Consider the following 24,510-nt stretch of genomic DNA (forward strand, 5'->3'; position numbering starts at 1 on the left):
CAGAGACACACTCAGCAACATACATACATACACACTCACTTAAAAACATACACTCTCACTGACAAACACTCACTAACAGACATCAAACAGACTCACTAACACACACACATACACACTCAGTAACAGACACACACAGTAACACACTCACTGACACACACTCCACAGACACACTCACTAGCAGATACACACTCTAACACACACACCAACACTAACACTCACACACACACTCACACACACACACACACACACACACACTCACACACTAACACACTCACACACACACACTCACACTCACACACTAACACACTCACACATGTTTTTTTTTTTATTTAATCCCCCAGCCTCCTTACCTTTTTGAGTGCTGAGGGGATTCCCTGGGGTCCAGTGGTGCTGCTGGGCTCCTGGGCGGCCGGTCAGGCTGGCGCGCGAGGGAGCACTCTCCCCTGAGTGCTTCCTCTTCAGCTCCCTCGCGCGCCGCGTAGGGATGCCGGCACCGGAAGATGACGTCATCTTCCGGCTCCGGTATCAGTGCGGTGCGCGATGGAGCTGAAGAGGAAGCACTCAGGTGAGAGTGCTCCCTCGCGCGCCCGCAGGCTCGACCGTGGGGTGATAGCAGGGCCAGCCTCGGGGGGCCCGGAGGTGGCCGGCTCCTGGGCCCCCCAGGAGAAGAGGCTGGCCCAATTGGTACATACCGGGTCGCAGGGACGGCCGGGCCCCTTGGTGGGCCGGGCCCGGTCGCAGCCGCGACCCCTGCGACCCTGGTATGTACGCCACTGCTGCCAGCGTACTTTGACAGTTGCCAATCATATCTGGTGTCTCTATAGCGTGCTTTTAAAACCAAAATTTGTTTTTCACTGTTATAGATTGAATAGCAGTTACTTGTCTTCAAGCGGGTGTGTCAGGCCTACAGTGTGTGCTCTGCAGAACTGTTCAAGTGCACATTGCCAATCATATCTGGTGTCTCTATAGCGTGCTTTTACAAAGAAAAAAGGTTTCTAGTGTAAGCTAATAGCAGCCAGTCAGTGTCCTTCAACGGCTCTGTCAGTCCTTCCTTCAGCGTGTACTCTCCAGAACTGTTCCAGTGCACATTGCCAATCATATCTGGTGTCTCTATAGCGTGCTTTTAAAACCAAAATTTGTTTTTCACTGTTATAGATTGAATAGCAGTTACTTGTCTTCAAGCGGGTGTGTCAGGCCTACAGTGTGTGCTCTGCAGAACTGTTACAGTTCACATTGCCAATCATATCTGGTCTCACAGTAGTTTGCACGCATAGTACCACTAATCCCCAAAAAAATGACAGGCAGAGGCAGGCCACCCCGCAGGGGCCATCGTGGTCATGGTGCTGTGATTCCCTTTTGCCCTAGAATAATGCCCAGTTTTCAGAAGCCACGTACCCTGAACTTGAAAAGTTCTGAGGACATAGTTGACTGGCTAACACAGGACACCCAATCTTGTACAGCCTCCGCTCGGAATCTTGACGCACCATCCTCCTCCAGCTTAGCTTCAGGCACCTCTCAAGATACCACTCACCCGCCTGCCACCACCACCAAAACTAGCACCACAGCCGCTTTACTTGGTATGTCAGAGGAGTTATTCACACACCCGTTTGAAGAAATGTGTGATGCGCAACCATTATTGCTAGAGGATGTAGATAACAGGGATATGTCTCAGGCAGGCAGCATTAAACACATAGAGGTACGGTGTGATGATGATGATGTTGTACCCGCTGCTGCTTCCTTTTCTGAGTTGTCAGATACAAGCGAAGCGGTTGATGATGACGATGCGTCCATGGATGTCACGTGGGTGCCCGCTCGGCAAGAAGAAGAACAGGGCGAAAGTTCAGATGGGGAGACAGAGAGAAGGAGGAGACGAGTTGGAAGCAGGGGGGGGTCGTCGCAAGGAGCTAGTGGCACAGTCAGACAGCATGCATCGGCACCCGGGGTCAGCCCGACAGCACGCCAATCAACGCATGCTGTGTCCACCACCAGAATGCCATCATTGCAGAGCTCAGCAGTGTGGCATTTTTTTGTGTGTCTGCCTCTGACAACAGCGATGCCATTTGCAACCTGTGCCAAAGGAAACTGAGTCGTGGGAGGTCCAACACCCACCTAGGTACAACTGCTTTGCGTAGGCACATGATCTCACATCACAAACGCCTATGGGATCAACACATGAGTACAAGCAGCATGCCTACTCTAAGCTGCCATCCTCCTCCTGGTCCAGCATCTTCAGCCACGTCAACCACTGCTGTCCTTCTTGCCCCCTCTCAACCATCCGCCACTCCGTCTCCCGCCTTGAGCAGTTCCCGCTCATCTGCCCACAGTCATGTGTCTGTCAAGGACATGTTTGAGCGTAAGAAGCCAATGTCACCAAGTCACCCCCTTGCCCAGCGTCTGACAGCTGGCTTGTCCGAACTATTAGCCCGCCAGCTTTTACCATACAATCTGGTTGAGTCTGAGGCGTTCAAAAAATTTGTAGCTATTGGGACACCGCAGTGGAAGGTACCCGGCCGGAATTTCTTTTCACAAAAGGCAATCCCCAACTTGTACTCGATTGTGCAAAAGGAAGTCATGGCATGTCTGGCACACAGTGTTGGGGCAAGGGTCCATCTGACCACTGATACCTGGTCTGCAAAGCATGGTCAGGGCAGGTATATCACCTACACTGCGCATTGGGTAAACCTGCTGACAGCTTACAAGCAAGGAGTGCGTGGCATTGCAGAGGAGTTGGTGACACCGCCACGAATTGCAGGCAGTCCTGCTGCCACCTCCTCTACTCCTCCTACTCCATCCTCTTCCATAACCTCCTCGGTTGAGTCCTCTTGTGCTGCTGCGTCTTGCTCCACATCAACGGCACCCCCCCAGCTCCCCAGGTACTATTCCACATCCCGGATACGGCAGTGTCACGCCGTCTTGGGTTTGACTTGCTTGAAAGCAGAGAGTCACACCGGACAAGCACTCCTGTCCGCCCTGAACGCACAGGTGGAAAAGTGGCTGACTCCGCAGCAACTGGATATCGGCAAAGTGGTGTGTGACAACGGAAAAAATTTGATAGCGGCATTGAAGTTGGGCAAGTTGACACATGTGCCGTGCATGGCACATGTGTGTAATCTGATCGTACAACGCTTTGTGCATAAGTACACAGGCTTACAGGACGTCCTGAAGCAGACCAGGAAGGTGTGTGGCCATTTCAGGCGTTCCTACACGGCCATGGCTCACTTTGCCGATATCCATCGGCGAAACAACATGCCAGTGAGGCGCTTGATTTGCGACAGCCCTACACGTTGGAATTCAACACTCCTAATGTTCGACCGCCTGCTCCAACAAGAAAAAGCTGTTAATGAATATTTGTATGACTGGGGTGCTAGGACAGCCTCTGGGGAGCTGGGAATTTTTTTGCCACTTTACTGGACGCTCATGCGCAATGCCTGTAGGCTCATGCGTCCTTTTGAGGAGGTGACAAACCTAGTCAGTCGCAATGAAGGCACCATCAGCGACATCATACCATTTGTTTTCTTCCTGGAGCGTGCCCTGCGAAGAGTGCTGGATCAGGCTGTAGATGAGCGTGAAGAGGAAGTGGAAGAGTTGTGGTCACCATCACCACCAGAAACAGCCTTATCAGCATCGCTTGCTGGACCTGCGGCAACGCTGGAAAAGGATTGTGAGGAAGAGGAGTCAGAGGAGGATTGTAGCTTTGAGGAGGAGGAGGAGGAGCAAGACCAAACACAACAGGCATCACAGGGTGCTCGTTGTCACCTATCTGGTACCCGTGGTGTTGTACGTGGCTGGGGGGAAGAACATACCTTCAATGACATCAGTGAGGAGGAGGAACGGGAAATGAGTAGCTCGGCATCCAACCTTGTGCAAATGGGGTCTTTCATGCTGTCCTCCCTGTTGAGGGACCCTCGTATAAAAAGGCTGAAGGAGAACGACCTGTACTGGGTGTCCACGCTACTAGGTCCCCGGTATAAGCAGAAAGTGGCGGAAATGTAACCGAATTACAACAAGTCGGAAAGGATGCAGCATTTGCAAAATAAATTAAAAAGTATGCTTTACACAGCGTATAAGGGTGATGTCACAGCACAACGGGAATCTAACAGGGGGAGAGGTGGAAGTCATCCTCCCCCTCCCACGACCCCGCCATATCTGCCAAATGACCCTATGTAGGGGTAACAGTCTCTATTCTGCTCTGTGTCAGTGTGTATCATGGTCTCTGAGGACGGGGAACAGTCTCTATTCTGCTCTGTGTCAGTGTGTATCAGGGGCTTTGAGGACAGGTGTCAATGTTAGGTGATTTCTGCCCTTTATGGATTAAAAGCAGACTCTGCATCAACTGTGTAATTTTCCATGGGAGTTTTGCCATGGATCCCCCTCCGGCATGCCACAGTCCAGGTGTTAGTCCCCTTGAAACAACTTTTCCATCACTTTTGTGGCCAGAAAGAGACCCTGTTGGTTTTAAAATTCGCCTGCCCATTGAAGTCAATGGCGGTTCGCGAACATTTGCGGAAGTTCGCGTTCGCCTATCGCGAACCGAAAATTTCGGGTTCGCGACAACACTAATGTACATGCTTGGCTAAAGCATTCCAGTAAGAATCTCTATTGAGCTGTCTTGCCACCAAGGAGTTAGAAAGAAAGCAGCCTCTCAGTAATTATTGTAGCGCAGATAGATCGTTGTTCTTAACTTTTTGATTCATTTTATATATTTATTCCATTCAAGACATTCCACACTGAATATGGAGTGTATGATGATTATGCTTGCTTAAGTTGCAGGTATATAAATTGGGAAATTGGGAACAAGCATGTTTGTGATGCTAATTGCTCTAAGTATTATTTGGTTCTCGCCTCATTATTTTTGCTACACGTGTAGTTTTGTTTTATTATTAGCATTAGACATTTTCATTACGTAGCTAATATGCTATTTTCTGTTTTTACAATTTAGTAAATACGTTACATCAGCTAGCGATGTTCTATTTAGAACATCCAATGATTGTTTCAACATATTCTCAGCATTACTGTAGCCTGTGATTGTCATATTAATCATTAAAGGGTTATTCCAAGCAAAAAACTGAACTTCTATGCATGCTGGCAGCAGACATCCAATATGTACAGAATCAACATTAGCATTCAGGGCTAGCTAATGACACCATAATGATCTTGCCAGCGGTGGAGTTACGCCTCTAGCAGCAAAAGGCTTTTATTCTGGATGTACAGTATGTCATTCTGAAAAACTGTTCATAAGAACTCCAAGCACCATGACCACTTGAAATCAGTGAAGTGGTCATGGTGCTTGGAGTAGCCCTTTCATACATATTAAAAACCCAGACAGTGTCTAAAGAGTGATAGACTATAGGGCACTGATTCATAGATTAGCAGTTCTATTTCATTGGGCATAGTAATTACCTGGATTATTTAAATTAATTACAATAATTAACATTAATTATATTAATTACCTGGATCAATTACGTCAAACACAGGGAGACTCTGAATTAAGCTGTGCTTGGTGTGTTTGATAGGTTTAATATACTCCACCTAAAACAAGATATTTGGTTTGGTGCGCATTCAGAGTTGACGTCGGCAGAGGGAGGAGAGTTCCCCAGGGCCGAGGGACCCTGGCTCTGGAGAAAGGTAAGTGGCTGAATGGGTTTTAACCCCTTCAGCCCAGCGGGACGTGGGCCAAGAGGGTGGGGGGGACCTAATGACCCTATAGTGCCAGGAAAACAAGTTTATTTTCCTGGCATTATAGTGCTCCTTTAAGTGACCTGAGACCTACGCATTTCTCCTTTGATATACTATGCAACACGATTTTTCTTCACTTAGGAACCTGCGACTCCATCTTTAATGAATAAGAAATTAGGACCTGCGAGTCATATTGTAATGTTGACAAATTAAAAAAAAAAAATTGGGAGAAAAAGAGAATGCCTACACAGTAGTGACTTATCTGTGGTTAGGCCTCCCACCGCTATTCCCTTTCAACAGAGAACTTTGGCCTCCCACCTTATTCTAGTTACTAAATCCTTTATAGCAAGACATTGTAAAAGTATGGTATATTCCACCAAAGCCGACATTTGGGACAAACTGTAAGTAAATTATACATATGAAACAACGTCAGCCCTCACATACCCCCAGAAACAAACAAAATATATTAACATATGGGTTCCCTGAAGCTGAGTGAGGCAAAAAACCAACTCTCCTAAGAATATTACAGGCCACTTTCCTCAGTAGGCATAACCTGTACTCTAATATTTAATGCATTAATATATTGTCTTCATTGCAAATGTATAGAATATGCCACGTCTCCTTCTCTCTCTTTCATTACTAGTACCCTTGTACTTATTTTCACTTGCTATACTTGTTGATCCTCTGTGTAGGATGGTTATTGGTTTGTATGTTACACTGATGCAACATCTTAATAGAAATATAATTTATAAAAGAAAAAAATAATGATCTGGATCTAAGTGGTTGACTGGTTTGAGGAGTGCTATTAGTGAGTCATAAGTCCATGCATAAGGTTACATTGTTGAACATTCTTGACAGAAAACCATTTTGATAGACAAGTAGTGCACATAATAGAGGAGACTAACATATAAAACACTCCTATTTTTCAGTACTATTTACAATATAATTTATCACCAGTTTTTATATATTTTTTTTACACTGTGATAGTTTGGCTTGCTAAGTGTAGTGTAGACTATGTAAGATGATAAAGGCAATTAAATGACATTTCTGATTGTAGACTTTGTCTTCTTCCATCAAAGAATCGGAGTGCCTAGATTATCTTATTTCTCTACCTTTGCTGGAGAAAAGTTTGACATTTTACTGTAGGACTACTCCAAAGTACTCCTGTGGTGGGTTTGGAGCTTTGATGGTCCTTTAAAATACATTGTCCCTGGGGTCTGCAAGAAATATTTTTCCATACCTGAAGCATTTCCCCTGTTATCAAAAAGTAGACTAAACACTTTACTTTAGAATATGAACACGAGCCATTTTTTAAAAAAATTTTTACATTCATGATTTTAAAATCCATCCTATAGTTGTTGTTGTTCAAAGACGCTACACAGCTTTTCCATTATCATGACTGACATGAAATCCAATTTAAAATGATCATGTCCATGATCTATATGTTATAGGGTAATTTCAAATATTTTGTATAAAATATACAATATTTATCTTTTTTGTTATTTCTTACTTTAGGAAAAATATTAAAACATGTCTAGCCTGTTGCCCATTAACTGGAATTTTTTTTTATTAAGTTCTGCCAAGTTTCAAGAAATCTGTCATTGTGTATTGGGAATCGGGAATTTTAATTTGTTTAATTAAATGAACTATTGCCTAGAAACTTTGGAATTTGAACATGTAAGCTGAATATTTTTTTAAGTGAAAATTACATGTCACATCAGAATACCGTACATCAAATCTTTACTGGTGCCCAGAAAAATGAGTCATTTTGTGGTTAAGTGAATTAAACGCAGTGGTACCATACAACCCATTAAATCCTTTCTGCGCGTTTTGTATTCTTTAAAAAAAAAGTAGAGACTAAGCCCTTAGAGAACCACAAGTAGTTGGTTTTCATGTGTATATCTAATGCATTCATGCAAATGCTATCTGTAATTAATAACAGCTGTTAATCATGCATTAATATTTCCCACATTATGTACTTTTGTTCTAACATTCATTGGACAGTTAATAAAATAAATATTTCCTGGTCTGCGGTAGGTTGGCCAGGCTTTAAAACTGATGGCTCTTCTGAGAAATGCTCTGGAATTAATACATGTGGACAGTAATCCTTAATAAGTATGATTTCTTTAAAATGTCTGCTTTCCTCATTTTGGAGCCACAAACATAATGCATTCAAAAAAGTAAAATAAATTATCAAGCTAGTTCCCAGTTTCTTCCCTAATCATGTAGGACACGAAACTGTAATAACCTACTCTTCCATTAACTATGTCAGTGCAGAGCTAGTATGAATATGTATGAATCTTTGACCAATGTCTTTTACTAGTAGGACAGTGGGAATGACAAATTGAATATTGGCTTCTTTTTTATTCTTTAAAGGAACACTATAATATTATTAACACAAAACTGTAAAGGTTTCCTCTGCGCAACCCATATTCCAGAACCAAAGTCCCACGGTGCTGGCCCCCTCTCTACGTCCTTTAACGCCAGCTCAGCGGCAATTTCTGTGCGCACATTAGGCCTTCGCCATAGAGAAGAATTGCGTCAATGCTTTCTTTTGGGGTTTTGCTTGGCGCTGGATGTCCTCATGTAAAGCGTGAGGATGTCCAGTGCTGTTTCACTGAGTTTGAAAGCAGGAAGCACCTCTAGTGGTTGTCTGGTAGACAGCCACTAGAGGCAGTCTTAGCACTGCAATGTGAACATTGCAGTTTTACATTACAGGGCTAATGGGGACATGGGCACTGCATCCAGACCACTACAATGAGGTGAAGAGTTCTGGGTGCCCATAGCGTCCCTTTAATGGATGCAAGCAATCATGCATTATGATATTATCACACAATTATTCTCATCAGAGGCGTACCTAGGTTGTCTGGCACCCCGGCGTAAATGTATATGAGCACCCCCTAACATCCTTTTGTTTTGTTCTTTGATTCCTTTTGTTAGGGGATCTAAAAACACGCACACTCACATTTATATACACACACATACCCACATACACCAACAATCATATAAACACACAAAAAAATATTCATTCACATGCTCATATTTATATGAACATACACTCACATTCATATATGTCTACTAATATTAGTATACCAACACATACATGCATATTCATACTCACATTCATATATCTATATTTATGTATTTATTTACACTCACACAAATGTATAAACAGCTATAATATGCTGGTTACTAATGCTCCTCTAGAAAAATTGGTCAAAAATTTAATTTTATAATTCGAGCCCTTATCAAAAAAGGTCAAGAACCACTATAATAATGTGTGTTACACGTCCCCCTGTACCCTTCAAACAAGTCTTGTTCTAAGGGTTTTGATGTGATTTCAAGATCTTCTAACTTTGATAATTAAAGTGGCTCTGTTTCCACTCTGTCACTTTGCAAGTATTTCATGGAGATAAAACCTTCATGAAATACTCATATTGACCGCTTTGGAATTCCACTGAAAATTCTGACGCAATACATACGATCACAAGAGGAACTGCTTTGTCTTAAGGTCAAACATTTTCAAAAGTAGACAAAAAGCAGGGCTTCCACTGTCAGGTTTGGACAATTCCCACAGTTGTCAGTAGTGACAGTTGAGGGAAACAGGCAACTTCTCAGGCATCATGAGTATTAGTCTATGGAGGATACCTTGGTCTTGTGGAATCCACCATGAAACCCAATGTTGGACTTATGTGCATGTGTAAGAGTACGACACTGACAAGGCTTCTTGCAGGTTAAGTGCCAGGAACTGAAAATGCTCATTGCTATAAAAAGCATAAGCTATATATATATATATATATATATATATATATATATATTTTTTTTTACCTTCAGCTTCTTGTCCTGTCTGCTGCAAGCCGATTGCAAGATTCTAGAAAGACCTGGGTCCTTCATCCCAAAGCAAAACCCCAATGGTGGCAAAGATGTGAGGATATTTCATGACATATCCCTGACTCTATATATTATCTTCCCTCCTCTCTACCCATGTACAGTGTGCTGCTTACGCTCTTTGGAGTAAATTACAGTCGGAAACAATCATCTTCTGCCAAATCTAGCATTCAATGCAGTCCCATCATGCAGCAAACTTCTGTTCCCCAGCACAACCTCCCAAAAGTCACCTGGGGGCACTACCCTCTTAGTAACCTCGCTGAACACTGTACTTGTGATCTTTCTTTTTGTATTGTGCACCTGTGTTGAGAAGGAGCTTCCCGAAGAAACTTTTAAATTATAGAATATTAATATCATCCTGCCCCCTTCACCATCTGTACAGACCCAGGGCTAAACAGTCACACATCTGGAGTTTCAGCCCTCAAAGACCCCCACAGCAATGCCTATTGTAAGGCTCTAAACAGCTCTCTTGCACGATGATAGTTTAAGAAGCCTCCTGTTGTGTCCTTTCAGACATGCTTGCCTGACTTTTATACAGTAGCATTTTACCTTTAAAAGCCCATTGAGTTTAATAATATTTGGATCAGGCGTACTGGTTGGATGCCAATGACAAATCTAAATGCCAGCTGTGTTTAGTTATTTTGAACATCGACCAGGAATTAATCATTTGGAATAAAGAGAAATGATAACCAGTTTCATTATGCTTTTTATATATCAATATACTCCTCAAAAGCAAGACAGATTTTTTTTTCTTGCATATGGAGTAAAAAAAAAAAAGATAAAAAAAGCATAGGGGAACAAAAAGTAGGTTATTAAAAATCATAAACCTGCTAAATGTCATTGTTCCCGCAGGAATTAGTTTAATAATTATTTTCTGACCTTTACATATGTGTAACAATGACAAAAAAAGAAAAACATTACTGAAGATCAACACAAAAAGTATAGATTTTCAGAAATGTCCAAGTACTAGATTCATTCTTAACCCTTCCAGTAACTATCAAAGTGCACAGAGCATTAAAAATCTTCTACATACCCAACGGGTTACATTGTACATTATTGATGTATTCAGACATCCTCCTGAATGATGCCATAGTTTGACCAATAATTTAACAAATGTGTTTGGTAGAATTTTCCAGGCTATTTTTCAAGTGAATGTTTGCTGAGAAATGTAAGTATTGTATACAAAAAAAAGTCCAGTCACAACACATGGACCAAAACAGCATAATTATAACACTCAAGGTAAAGGCAAAGATGCGTTAAGAATGGTACAAAAAAAACAACTAAAAAGAACATGATAAAAAAGAAAGGGAAACTAGAATGAATTTGGATCTCTGCCTCACCTTCCTGGGATTCTTCTCAGATGCTCCTCCCCTGGAGCACCAGATTAAAGTCCATAATGCCTGCACTGCGAGTACATCGTAATACCCTTGCTCTGTACATGGGCACACATGAATGTGGTGGTCCTGAAGGGCAGCCATTCAGACTGGCATGACCCCCCCGTTAGGATCTGGGCAGCAGAACTGTTTACAGATTCATAAAAAGTGCTGCGGAGCCAGCCACTATGTCCAGTGTTTTTTCTTGTTGTTGTTGTTGTCGTCTCTTGTTTTGTTATCACAGCTTAAGGTTGTGACTTGTCAATACAGGAAGAAGAAGAAGATAAGTGTCTCTGAGTCGTCTCTGGGGAGACAAACTCCTTGAATGAAGAAAGCAAGGCTAGGGCATGAACTGATAGACAACTAATAGACGGAACTGTCTGATACCTGGAGTGCAGTAGCTGCAGTGGAATAACTAAGTTTGCTGGCAGTTCAATAATCAATGAGCCTGTGGCCGACACCATTTGCCATGCATATTCCTTGCTATAAGAGTAGTGTTTTATAGGAGCAGTGTAGTCATAATTCTAAGCAAACATTTCCTATGGATTACATACATAGAAAATGCTTGCTTAGAATTATGACTACGCTAAAAATGTATGCAATCCACATGTATTACTGGTTTAACCCTTTATGGTAAAAGTGCATCCCGGGGCCTCCTTACACCATAACAACATAATTTAGATGAAGATGTTATCGTGACCGAAAGGCTTCCTTTTGCCCTACATATTATATCTCTCTGTATTAATACGTAGCCCGGCACATAAGGAATTATGTGTGCATCAATATATTAAGTCACATTGCACATGGAATGTACATCCTGCCCTGTGTATGTTATCTGAGCATCAATATATTAAGCAGTATAGCACAATGACAGTGCATCCTGTTCTACTTAATCTATGCGTTTAATTCACATTGTGTTTACCAATATCTTTTCCATCGTATGTTATCATACTATACAACACAATAGCAGTTATGATACCATTCATTAACCTTAGGTCAGATCTAGTCATTAGAGAAGGGTCCAAAAGTAAATAGTTTCTGAGAACACTCAGGAACAGTAGAAACTCCCATGAAATGCCCAGTAGGTGATGGAAAAATTAAAGGTTATTTAGCAGGAAGCCAACAATACACAGTTACATTGTTAACCAGCTTGGAAGAGGCTCAATGTAAGCTTGCCAAGTATTTTTTTTTTTTTTTAAATGCTGTATTTTTAAGTGCTGTAAAAATATGCAATTAAAAAAGTAATTTTTAGCAAAATAAGCTTCTATTTGAAAGCACACTGGATGATTATACTTTAAAAATAATATTACAAAAATAAATCTTTGAGAATTGAAACCACTAAAATAAAATCTTGTATAAACATGGACCGTAGTTTAAAAAAAAAAAAACAAAAAAAAAAACGGTTGTCGACAAAGAGAAATCAAACGCTTTTTAATATTTTTTCTTTTGATCTGTACATTTGGATTCAATCTAGAAGCACAGTGTGTAGATCATTATTTACATTCTACACTCCTGACATACTCACATAGAGTCACATATTTTGTTTCCGGTTAACTGATATGGGTATTTAATAAAGTGGGAATGGTGCCGTTTTGATTAGGGGATTGTGTATTTTGGATAGAAAGAACCAAGGGGTAAAGAATTGAGATGGAGAACGTTCCCAGTTCAGTGACTTGGCCTCAGATTCTCTTTTTAATTCTTTGCTCTACTTAAGTGGTTAATTCTGTGCATGAGTTAATTCATAAAACAGAAGGCTACATTTATCAAGAGAGATCGGGAGCAATGTATGAAATAGGAAAAAAATCAGCAATGATATTAAACTAGTTTCCTTGGTAATTACTCCACTGTTAGACTCCCCCAGAGCTACATTTGTTCCTCAATATTTATGACCGAAATAATCCTAATCACAATCATAAATGTAAACTGTTATGTACAAACCATTGCCAAAATAACACATACCATATTTTAAGTAATCAAAATAACAATTGCAAAGTTCCGTTACCAGTAAGAAGCCATATGTGAAGTTATAGAAGAATAGATAACAGTTCAGGCACTCCGGGATAACAAAAATTGCAGCTTTATTGGGGCAAAAGCAGCAAAGTTTCAACCTTACCAAGTTTTCAGCAAGCTCAGCATGATAAAGACCCAGTATGGTCAAAACATTGCTGCTTTTGCCCCAATAAAGTTTTTATTTTTGTTATCCCGGAGTGCCTGAACCGTTATTTATTCTGCATACCTTGGAAGGGGGGCCTGGCCAGCACTGGCTTCGGAGCATAAATATATTTTGGATGTCAAGGGAAAGAGTCTGAAAAAAATCTTATGCCACTCAAATAAAGAGCAATGCCAGATAGACATATTGCAGGATGTCACATAAGTTCACTTGAAAGACCAAGGTACGGTGTAAATTTTTCAAAAATGTTTTTGACTGCTTACTGTGGGACACCACTGACAGAGCTTTATAAGTTGTAGTGCAATAGTTCATATACAATACATGCAGCAGTTACAAAGACCATGCATATATAAACATTTTGATAGGAAGTCCATTTGCAATAAAGTAAATGTGAGATTAAAGCACATTTGTCATAGCTGTGATTAAACAAACAGAGAAGATGTTACAGATGTGGAAAGGTGAGGATTAAAAGGACACTGTATCTACCAGAACAAAGACAGTTCATTCTAGATGTTCTGGTGAGTAAAGTCATTCCCTTCAGGCATTTTCATGTCAACACTCAGATAAAAGGCAATGTTTACATTAAAGCCTAGGGACACCTTCAGTGACCACTCCTCAGATGGCCACTGGAGGTGCTTCCTGGGGCAGTGCTGCACAGTGTGTAGCATTGCCGTTCAACGTCTGCACGCTCTGCATGCAGACACTGAACTTTCCTCATAGAGATGCATTGATTCATGAGGAGATGCTGATTGGCCAGGCTGGCATTTCCCTATGGTCAAGCATTGGATTGGCTGAGGTTATGAATGCTGATAATGTCAGCCAAGGAGGCAAATCGGGGGCGATACCTGTGCTGTTGGGCCTGCACGGCACTGTAAATAAGGTAAGTTTTAACCCTTTTTAAGGGAGCTAAAAGAGGGCTAAGGTTGGGAGGGGCAGGCCACCTAAATGGTAGTTTTAACACTATAGGGTCATCAATACATGTTTGTGTTCCTGAACCTATAGTGATCCCTTAATATGCAAAGAGCCAAAATAAATCTGAAATTTGTACTTTAACAAACACAAATTAGGGATGATATGCATGTTAAAGTCTTATTTTAATGATCAATGTAATAAAATACATAGCACCAAAATATCATAACTGTATCGTAGCAACAGTATTTTTACAGCACATTCAACAAAAACTACTACATAGCCACAGCAAAGCGCCTGTACAATTAAAGTTCAATGCTTTGGCCTTTAATATTTTACAAGATGATAAAAACCTTTCTATCTCTATATGAAGTAACCTTAAATCTGTCTGGTCTTCTCGTGTCTAAAATTGAACAGATGTGGAACAATATCTTCACTGTAATGTTATTTCCTTGCCAATTAATCCTCAACATTCTACCTAAAATGATTTCTTGGTCTCTATAGACAGCAAAACTCCTGAAATATCCCTTGCACATTTTCTAGGACTTAACAAACTTGACTTTGTAGAGTTTATTATCAAACACATTGATGAAATATAACATTGATGACATTGAAATTGTTGTTTTTTAAGGAAGCACATTTTAAAGGACTAACTGGCAGTGTGCCTGCAAGTCTTTGCAACTGGTGTTTTACTGTGTTAATCAGAGGCATAGCTAATGAGCTGTACAGGTGTATTTAGAGAATTCAGCGGTCTGTTGCAGGTGAATATCTAACCCTAATGTCCCTAACAGACCAGAAGCAGAGTAAATACAATAATCAAATCCTGCAGGAACCCACCTGCAACCACTTGCTGAGATGGTTTAAATGAGCACCTGAATGGCTAATTTTTCACGTCTCTGATGAAACATTTGGTTGGAGGTTTTCCAGATATTTTGCATCGCCTGAGGCTATTTTGTTCCAAGTAAGTTTTAAACTGGAAATACAATTTGAGTATGATGAGCCGTGTCTTATCCAAGAGTTTGCATGAAATATAAAGATTCTAGAAAACAAGACGTCCCAATTTTTATAAACACGAAAATCCAAGTTGGGTATGGACAGTCTTATAGAGGTTTATCTGATGAAATTATCTTACCCTTACTAGGGGCAGCTGACGCAAACAAACATCTACACATGATGGCTGTGCTAACAATGGATTTTAATCGACACAGCACACCATCTGATCGAGGCTTGGATCACAATTCTTAAAGGACCTTTACAGTCAGTCAGACCACTTCATCTCAATGTAGTGGTCTGGGTGCAGTGGTCCTGTCATGCCTACATTGCAGTGTTAAACATGCCTCTTGTGGCTGTCTTCCTGACAGCTACTAGAGACGCTTCCTTCTTCAAAATCGAATGAAAGCAGCATTATTGGAGTAGCACAGTGGTTCGCCGTGCATGCCTAGTTCCAATCCATTGCCCCTCTATGAGAAGCAGTGGATTGGAGTAGATCACGTGTGATGGCAGCTTTGATGATCGGCAGAGCTATTGGCTGCAGTAAAGGAATCCCAGGGCTGAAAAAGAAGTGAGTAATTTTTTTTTCAAACATGAACTTTACTGAGGAAAGGAAAGTGGACAGTGCTGACGTGGAGAAAAGGAAGCTTATGGCCCAAAAATGACAATAATAATTACCATTTTTGGAACTGTAGGTTCCATTTAAATAAGGGATGAAGTGTAAGATGACAACGTTAGGTGACAAGTGGTGAATCAATTACCCTGCCCTGCTTTTACCTGATGTTGTATTTGTTGTGTTTACCTTCACCCAGTTAGCAATCATATCCCCTGCATTTTTGATACACCAGCCAGCCGGCTCGCTCTACCTTTAAATTCATTCTATCTTTTTCCCGAGTTTAATTCAGAACCTTTCTAGAACGCACACATTAGGTAAAAGTGAGATTGTACCTTTTAACATGTATCCGTGTATTAAGCTGCTGTCATGAGTACTGCACACATTTTCAATTCCAATAGCAAATGTTCCGTGATCTGCACTAACCCCTTACATATTATCTTTAAATCTCTTCAATTAGACTGAAAGACTGTCAGGAATGTCTCTCATACCGGCCAATCAATCATTGCACTTATTGATCTCTTTATTGTCAAAGTCTTAAACTCTCTGAAAGCTTACTAATTGTGTACAGGAAAGTATATATTTATTTAAGTTTTTAAGCGCTTATCCTTCTGTACACTTTTCACGTAAGTAAATGCATTGTTATGCCCATACTCAATTTTTTTATATTTACATATATGTCAACATGTGTATATTTATGATTTCTTATACTTAGATGCATACAGGTGTATATGTGCTTGTGTGTAGTATATCTATATGTGTATGTATATATGTATAAGTATGTGTGTGTATTTGTATAGATATGCATGTATAGATATAAATATAGTGATATGTGCATGCATATATTGATATATTTAACATATACAGGTGATACTCGAAAAATTTGAATATCGTGCAAAAGTTAATTTATTTCAGTAATGCAACATAAAAGGGGAAACTAATATATGAGATAGATGCATTACATGCAAACAAGATAGTTCAAGCCGTGATTTGTCATAAGTGCAATGATTATGGCTTACAGCTCATGAAAACCCCAAATCCACAATCTCAGTAAATTAGAATATTACATGCAATATGAAATGAACTTTTGCACGATATTCTAATTTTCACCTGTATGTATGTGTATGGAAACATATTTATGTATATGTATGTGTGCACATAAGTATATTAGGCTCTACGGAATATTTTGTGCGCTATATAAATACCAATAATAATAATAATAATAATAATATATAATTATGTATGTGTACATATTGGTGTATTCCTGTGTATGGATGTATGCATTTACAGGTACGTGCATACGTGTGTATTTATATTTTTATATGAATGTGTTTATTTATGTGTATGTATATATGCTTCCATGCATTTTATGGATACTTGAATGTGACAAAAAATTTTAACTTCCCCCATTCTAATAATGTCTCAATCTTGAATCCTTATACAGAGTATGTATGACACTCTTAAAGAATGATGCAGATTTTTTTTTCTCTCACTTTAACCCCTATTTAATCACTCCTCTTTAAATTAAATGTGTTGTTTTGCTCAGAAATATTTCAGACCTGAGAAAGAGAGAATCTCAAGAAAGCATGTTGTTCCAAAATTCATTTTTTCTCCCCCCCCAAAAAAAACATTTATATTCTTTTCTGATACAATAATAGTTTTTCAGAAGAAAAAAATAAAATAAAATCGTTTCTAGGGCAAAGTTTTAAAGGTAGACCTTTCTATCGAGTTTCACTTTTCAAACTTCGATACAAAAATACTTATATTTAACCCCGAATGTGTCAGGATGGCAAGCCTTGTCTTTAAGATAAGATTTTACTTTTTTTGTTTTTTATTTATTTGTTATTTCTATACTGCATTTATATCATAGCAATAATTCAATCGTTTGTGATGTTGTTTCCAAGCAATTATCTGCTACAGAGGATCTCAAAGTGCCACTTAGATGACTCGCATAGTGGTCATTTAGATTTATTGTTGATACTATTACCTGTCGCCAACACTTTACTTGTGTTGATGCAATTGTATCATGTATGGCATAGTTATTGAAACATAGATATTTTCAAGCAATTGCTTTTCGCTGTCCAAGGTTGCAAGACACCATGTTCCCATAGAAAGAACAAACTGACATCTTTCCTTACTCCCTTGAAAAATAGGATTATTTGCTGGCTTTTTGATCCTACCTTCCTTTCTCCCTTTAGTCTGGCAGATTCTTTTTTCTCATCATTTTTCTTCTCATCCTGCATATTGTCACTACTGTCTCGTTCGCGAGGCTATCCTGACATGGCTGCTCTCTCTCTCTCGTGTCAACATACAATGTAAAATATCCTTCTTTCCTTTATCCTGAAGCAGACTTAGAAATTATTCTCAGTCACTGTAATTATCGGAGTATATATATATATATATATATATATATATATATCGTTTTTTTTTTTCAAAAAAGTAAACTACTGAGGAATTTGACAGTGAAGCAGATATTCCGACAGAACGTATAAAAAAGTATATAGAACATAGAAAAAAAGTAATCAGATTTAGATACTTCACTTTTTATGTTATTATATAACTTTATAATGTTTGTACTTCAGTGTTTTTAACGTGGTAACAGGTTAAGGAGCCATCAGGGCCCACATTATTTAGGGGTTGCTTCTGGTATCACAACTGTGATGCAATGTTATTATCACCTGACTGGTTAAAATAAATAAAACACTAATTCTTACTGTACCTTCACAGAACCTAATGCCATCTCCGGTGTAGCCATGAAGGCAGTGACAATCTCCTGTTTTGCATTGAGCATCTTCATGGCATTTCTGTGTGCACTGCTGGTGTCCCTGTTTAATAAACGCAAATAGAAACACTGGGGGAAAAAAAAACACAGAAAGTGACTATTATTATTCAAAATAAGTTACAGCTATTTTATCGCTATAAAATGCACAAACATACCTATCATGCATAATATATAGAATTTCCAGATCTTTAAATGCTTAATATGTCCTTTTCCAAGATTATATACTCGAGTATAAGCTGACCCGAATATAAGCCGAGGACCCTAATTTTACCCCAAAAAACTGGGAAAGCTTATTGACTCGAGTATAAGACTAGGGTCTTATGCAGCAGCTGCTGGTAAATGTCTAAATAAAATTAGATCCTAAAAAAATTATATTAATTGAATATTTATTTACAGTGTGTGTGTATATAATGAATGCAGTGTGTGTGTATGAATGCAGTGTGTGTATATGAGTGCAGCGTGTGTATGAATGCAGTGTGTATGAATGCAGTGTGTGTATGAATGCAGTGTGTGTGTGTGTATATAATGAATGCAGTGTGTGTATGAGTGCAGTGTGTGTGTATATGAGTGCACTGTGTGTGTATGAGTGCAGTGTGTGTATGAGTGCAGTATGTGTGTGTATGAGTGCAGTGTGTGTGTGTATGAGTGCAGTGTGTATGAGTGCAGTGTGTGTGTATGAGTGCAGTGTGTGTGTATGAGTGCAGTGTGTGTGTATGAGTGCAGTGTGTATGAGTGCAGTGTGTGTGTATGAGTGCAGTATTTGTGTGTATGAGTGCAGTGTGTGTGTGTATGAGTGCAGTGTGTGTTTATGAGTGCAGTGTGTGTTTATGAGTGCAGTGTAAGTGTATGTGATGCAGTGTGTGTGTATGAATGCAGTGTGAGTGTGTGTGATGCAGTGTGGGTTTGTGTATGTGTTGCAGAGCCTTGGTGGGGGGTGGGCATTTTTTTATTATTATTTTAATTTTTTTTTGTTATATTATTTATTAATTTTGTATTTTATTATTATTTTTAATATTTTATTATTTTTATTTTTTCGTCCCCCCTCCCTGCTTGATACATGGCAGGGAGGGGGGCTCTCACTCCCTGGTGGTCCAGTGGCATTGGCAGTGGCATTGGCAGTTCAGTGGAGGGGGCTGGCAGGAAGCACTTACCTCTCCTGCAGCTCCTGTCAGCTCCCTCCTCCTCCGCGCCGGTCCGGTCAGCTCCCCTGTCAGCTCCCAGTGTAAGTCTCGCGAGAGCCGCACTATGACCCCGCGGCTCTCGCGAGACTTACACTGGGAGCTGACAGAGGTGCTGACTGGACTGGCGCGGAGGAGAAGGGAGCTGACAGGAGCTGCAGGAGAGGTAAGAGCTCTCTGCCAGCCCCCCTGTCTGTATTATGGCAATGTAAATTGACTCGAGTATAAGCCGAGTTGGGGTTTTTCAGCACAAAAAATGTGCTGAAAAACTCAGCTTATACTCGAGTATATACGGTAATCCACATACTGGTATCACTTTCATGGGACCTTATTTCTCTGTATTAATACTTAGGAACATTCCACAATTTTGTATTTTCTTAGCGTTCCATAGTAAATCACCTGTGGCACCTGGTGGGTACTAAAACCCAAAGCTTATTCAAAACCTTCGTTTACATAAAAAGTATCCAAAGAGAAGCGCAGGCACCTGAACATACATTTATAGGCTGCTGTTGAAATGACCAACAGGTATACACTATGACCCCAGCAAATTGGAGCACAACTTATTTGACAGGTTAGAAATCCAATTAGACTAAATATAAACACCTGTCTATGATGAAACTTTGGGGATTATCAGGGTTATTCAATACAGTGAGAATTCAAATTTAATTTCAAATTTAACGCCAGACTAAACAAACTTAAACCACAGTTCAGCTATTTTGACCTTACATTTTGAAATTCAGTTTGAATTCATCTTAAATTCTCACCTTAGTGAAAAATCCTATTGGTATAAAAAGTGCTGTGTTCTGAAAAATTCTCTAAAGAACTAAAAGTGGGGCAGTCACCATGGAAACCAGTGGGTCCTGCAGGCACGTTGCGTTTGTGTCTCCATTGCTTCTCTATTTGTACCACTTTTCAGAACCCAACACTTTTTTTTTATTATTATTATTTATAAAGCACCAACACATTCCACAGCGCTGTATTAGTAGTCATGCATTACAGTAATAAAAATGCTCAGCTCGCCAACTCTTTCTAAGTATCTCAGTTATTACGGTCTATCTGACAATCCTAAACTTTGCTCTACTGCAGCCATTACTCTATACATGTACACACATACAAACTAGTATTCTATAATATAATTGCCACACACTATACCATAATATAAGCCTCATCATTCCTTTATTTTTTTTAAATTGTGATTTTAACTGCAATCCCATTTGGCAAAAAAGGGAACACATCAGCATACACACATATAATGCCAAAACATAACAATATACTGAAATGCCGAAAAATATTTAACAAAAAAAAACAGCCAGTACAATTCATTAGATTACTGAAGGAGTTATATTTCAATAAAGCATATTCTGGTATATTTTTGTTGTCGAACAGTTTCAATATTTCATGAATCCTATGGCATTTCTTTTGTCAAGGGGGCTTATTGCTTTTTAACTTTTGTTTACAAATATCAGTAGACTTTTATATAAAGTATAGAGATTTTTTAGGCAAGAAACAATTTTGCTAGCATATTGCCATCTTCCCTTTATCACTGTCCACCTATGATTTTTTTTCTGACAATCACATCCTTTGCTCTACTGCACACATAACTCTGAACATGTACACACACACACACACACACACACACACACTTACTGACTAGACCATAATATAATTCTTACTACTACTTTATTTATAATTTTTATTGTGATTTTAACTCCAATTCCATTTAGCAGAAAAATGAACACATCAGCATACACACATAATGCTAACACATAACAAAAAAAACCGAAGTGCAGAAAAAAAAATATGAATATTTGTGTGAAAAAAAACTTGGGAATATTCTGTTACATTAAAAAAATTTAAAACTACAAAAAATAAGGACATTTACATACCTATTAAATAGTATTTTTTCATTTGAAGTGGCTTGTTGGAGCTTCACCCTTTCCAGAGTCCAAAATGTTAGTTGTTCAGAATTTCTTAGCTCTGTGACGCAGACAATTTCCTCTAGAAATCTTCCTGTTCCTTTGTTTTCCCAGAACCTGTTTCCTATACTTTCATCAACTTAAAGGAGTTCACTTAAAATACTATGTAAAAAAAAAATAACTTTTCTTTTAGCTCAATAGCTTTCCGTAGTTTAGTTGTACGCAGCTATGGCTGATATGCAATATTTATGGTTATTCATTTTTTTTTTTTGTTACAATATATCACACGGTCAAAATACAAACTTTGTTTCTTTAAAAAAATAAAAAATATATAGAGGCAGGATTATCGAGGGCTTATTTCCATAGACAGTGAATTGTGGTATCCGAAAAAAACTGAATTGCACAGTTCAGACTAAAATAGCTGTGACTGTAGCTCAACTAGACAAATACTGTAACTCATCTACTTTGGTCTATATAGTGTAATTTAATATTTGTTTTACTGTTTAGTGAATATACCTTTTGGTGGTGTCGTGCCTTTGTTTTGTGTAGCGATAAAAAATGGTTTTATTAGAATACACGTAGGGTTTATAGCTGATAAAAATCAATCTATTCATCAGTCAGTCAGCCCTTTAGCCATTTATAATCCCTGGCGAAGGAATGTGGCAACAACAACAAAATAAAACAAAACCAAACAAACAAATACACAAACTTTACTCTAAGTATATTTATATATTCAGGGCTGGCTTTAGGGGTGTACACGTTGTGTGGCCACACAGGGCACCATGGCAGCTGGAAGCGCCAGGCTACCGATATAGCTCACACACATAGGGCCGGTGTTCTATCAGATTTCACTGCCCCACGTCGCGACCAGTGATGACATGCATGCTAGCACTCCTAATGGGCACAGAAATCTGACGCAAGCTGGCAAAAAATGTGAAAGACCACAATATTACTCCCAATGACGAGGCATCAGCTGGACTGCTAACGAGGTCATGGATGGTAAGTACAGCAAACTTCACACTTACATTATACTGTAGTTAGTGCATTCACTGCAGTGACATAGACATAGAGCTCTAAAATTAGAGTTAGGAAACTAATTTAACCTCTCTCACTCCTTACCATTATCATAACCCTAGGGGTGAAGTACAAATTGACCATAGACATAAATTAAAATGTAATGATTTTCCCCTAGATAACTAAACGCAAAATGTTATGTTTTTTCCTTAGGTGACTAAACACAAAATAAAAAAATAACTCTAACCCTAATTTTAAATCTAACTTCAACCCTATATGTCCCATGTCATTGAGCCACTACACTACTACCGTGTTTCTCCGAAAATAAGACCGGGTCTTATATTAATTTTAGTCACAAAAAACACACTAGGGCTTATTTTCAGGGTAGGGCTTATTTATTTACGGTACCGGTATGTACATTGAACAACATTTAAACAACATTTAAACAACTTTTCTTCAAATACCGGTACAGTCATCTTCATTTTCCTTTGAACCATTGGTCCTAATCTCTCCTTTACAGCAATATATGGTACAGTAGCTCTCCCTACCATAAACAACATTTATTCAATTACAATCATGTCATCTTCTTCTGGAATGTCATCATAACTCTCCAAACCCTGATTGCCAGCCTGAATTTATTGCATCTCCATTTCCTTTTGAACCATTGGGCCTAATCTCTCATGTAAAGCAATATAGTTCTCCTTAAACGAGTACTTCTTGTCCATGTAGCCTGCTCGTAGTGCTTTGGCAACACAGCTGTCAGTGATTTTATCCCAGGAATTCTTCACCCATGTCACGACCTCTAGCAGTTTAGGCTTCACAAAGTTTCCACGCTGATTTCTGACCAATCTATTTTCAGTGTATTCATTGATTTCCGAGCGCAAATGATCCTTGAATGGTTTGTTTATTGCAATATCAAGAGTTTGGAGATAAGCAGTCATTCCTGCAGGAATCATTACTTGATCTATTCTTCTCTCTGCAAGGAAGTTCTTCATGTCTTTTGCGCGGTGAGTGCTGGCTGAATCCCAGACTAGCAGACCTCTTTGGCCACCTCTCAGAACAAGTGGCAGCATTAAATCGATCCACTTTCTTATAACTGCTTGTGTGCACCAGGCTTTTTCTGTTTCAAGTACATAAATGCCTGAAACGCGTTCAATCTTATCTTTCTTGCCCTTTGCGATAATTAGAGGTGTGGCTTTTGTTCCATCCAGACGAATTGCCAAAACACAAGTAACACGTGCACTTTCATAACCAGTGGAGGGAACGTAGATTGAGGAGGCTCCCCTCTGATCAATTGTCGTTTGAGATCCTTGGCCCATATACACTGCAGTTTCATCCATCGCAATCATGTTGGAGAGTTGGTATTTAGAAAAGTCTATGCCATCAATGAAGAACTTGAATGCAAGTGCACGTTTAACAACTTCATTATCTTCCAGCTTGAACAATGTTGTCGATCTTCTTAGAGACAGTTCATATCGCTTAAGGAAGCCATCCAGCCAGTGGTGTGATGCTTTGAAATCTTCTGTGGATATGTCGAATTGTGGTGCCATTTCAAGGGCAAATGCTTGAATATCAGCCCTGCACACAACCAAAGCCTTTGCTCTCTTGTCAGCAATCCATTCACAGATGACATCTTCCAGCTCAAGATATAATGGCTGGCGACCTGATCCACACTTGCGCTTCTTAGCATTTCCCTCGTCCACCTTTTGACTGAGGTTACTATACTCTGCTCGCCATTTTCGGACCATTCGGAGATCTAACTTCATCTCTTTGCAGAAAGTGGTCAGGTTCTTGCCGTGGGAGTCCTCCACGATTCCTTTCTTGTACTCGACAGAATAGCTCTTTCTCTTTGCACGCATCTTGTCTGGGGATAAAAATACCGTACTGTCTAATTAATCCACCCCCTCATTAATTAATCCACCCTCCTCTAATTAATCCACCCCCCTCTAATTAATCCACACCCCCCCTCTAATTACGGTAATCCACCCCCTTTATCCACCC

At 39.6% G+C, this 24,510-nt stretch overlaps 1 protein-coding gene across 1 annotated transcript in view; it reads right to left on the reverse strand.

Annotated features, from left to right (window-relative positions):
- ADGRL4 (adhesion G protein-coupled receptor L4) overlaps nt 1–21,550 on the reverse strand; it is a 160,057-nt gene extending 138,507 nt beyond the window's left edge. Inside the window, exons 1-2 of the mRNA XM_063427971.1 lie at nt 21,466–21,550; nt 18,339–18,470 (exon numbers count right to left, since the gene is read on the reverse strand). Of these exons, the coding sequence (XP_063284041.1) occupies nt 18,339–18,470; nt 21,466–21,487 (154 nt within the window). The 5' untranslated portion in view covers nt 21,488–21,550. The remainder of the gene's footprint in view (nt 1–18,338; nt 18,471–21,465) is intronic.
- Between the last annotated feature and the right edge of the window lie 2,960 nt (nt 21,551–24,510).

Source organism: Pelobates fuscus, chromosome 7 (genome assembly GCF_036172605.1).
Source record: "Pelobates fuscus isolate aPelFus1 chromosome 7, aPelFus1.pri, whole genome shotgun sequence".
In the NCBI taxonomy this organism is placed as follows: Eukaryota; Metazoa; Chordata; class Amphibia; order Anura; family Pelobatidae; genus Pelobates; species Pelobates fuscus.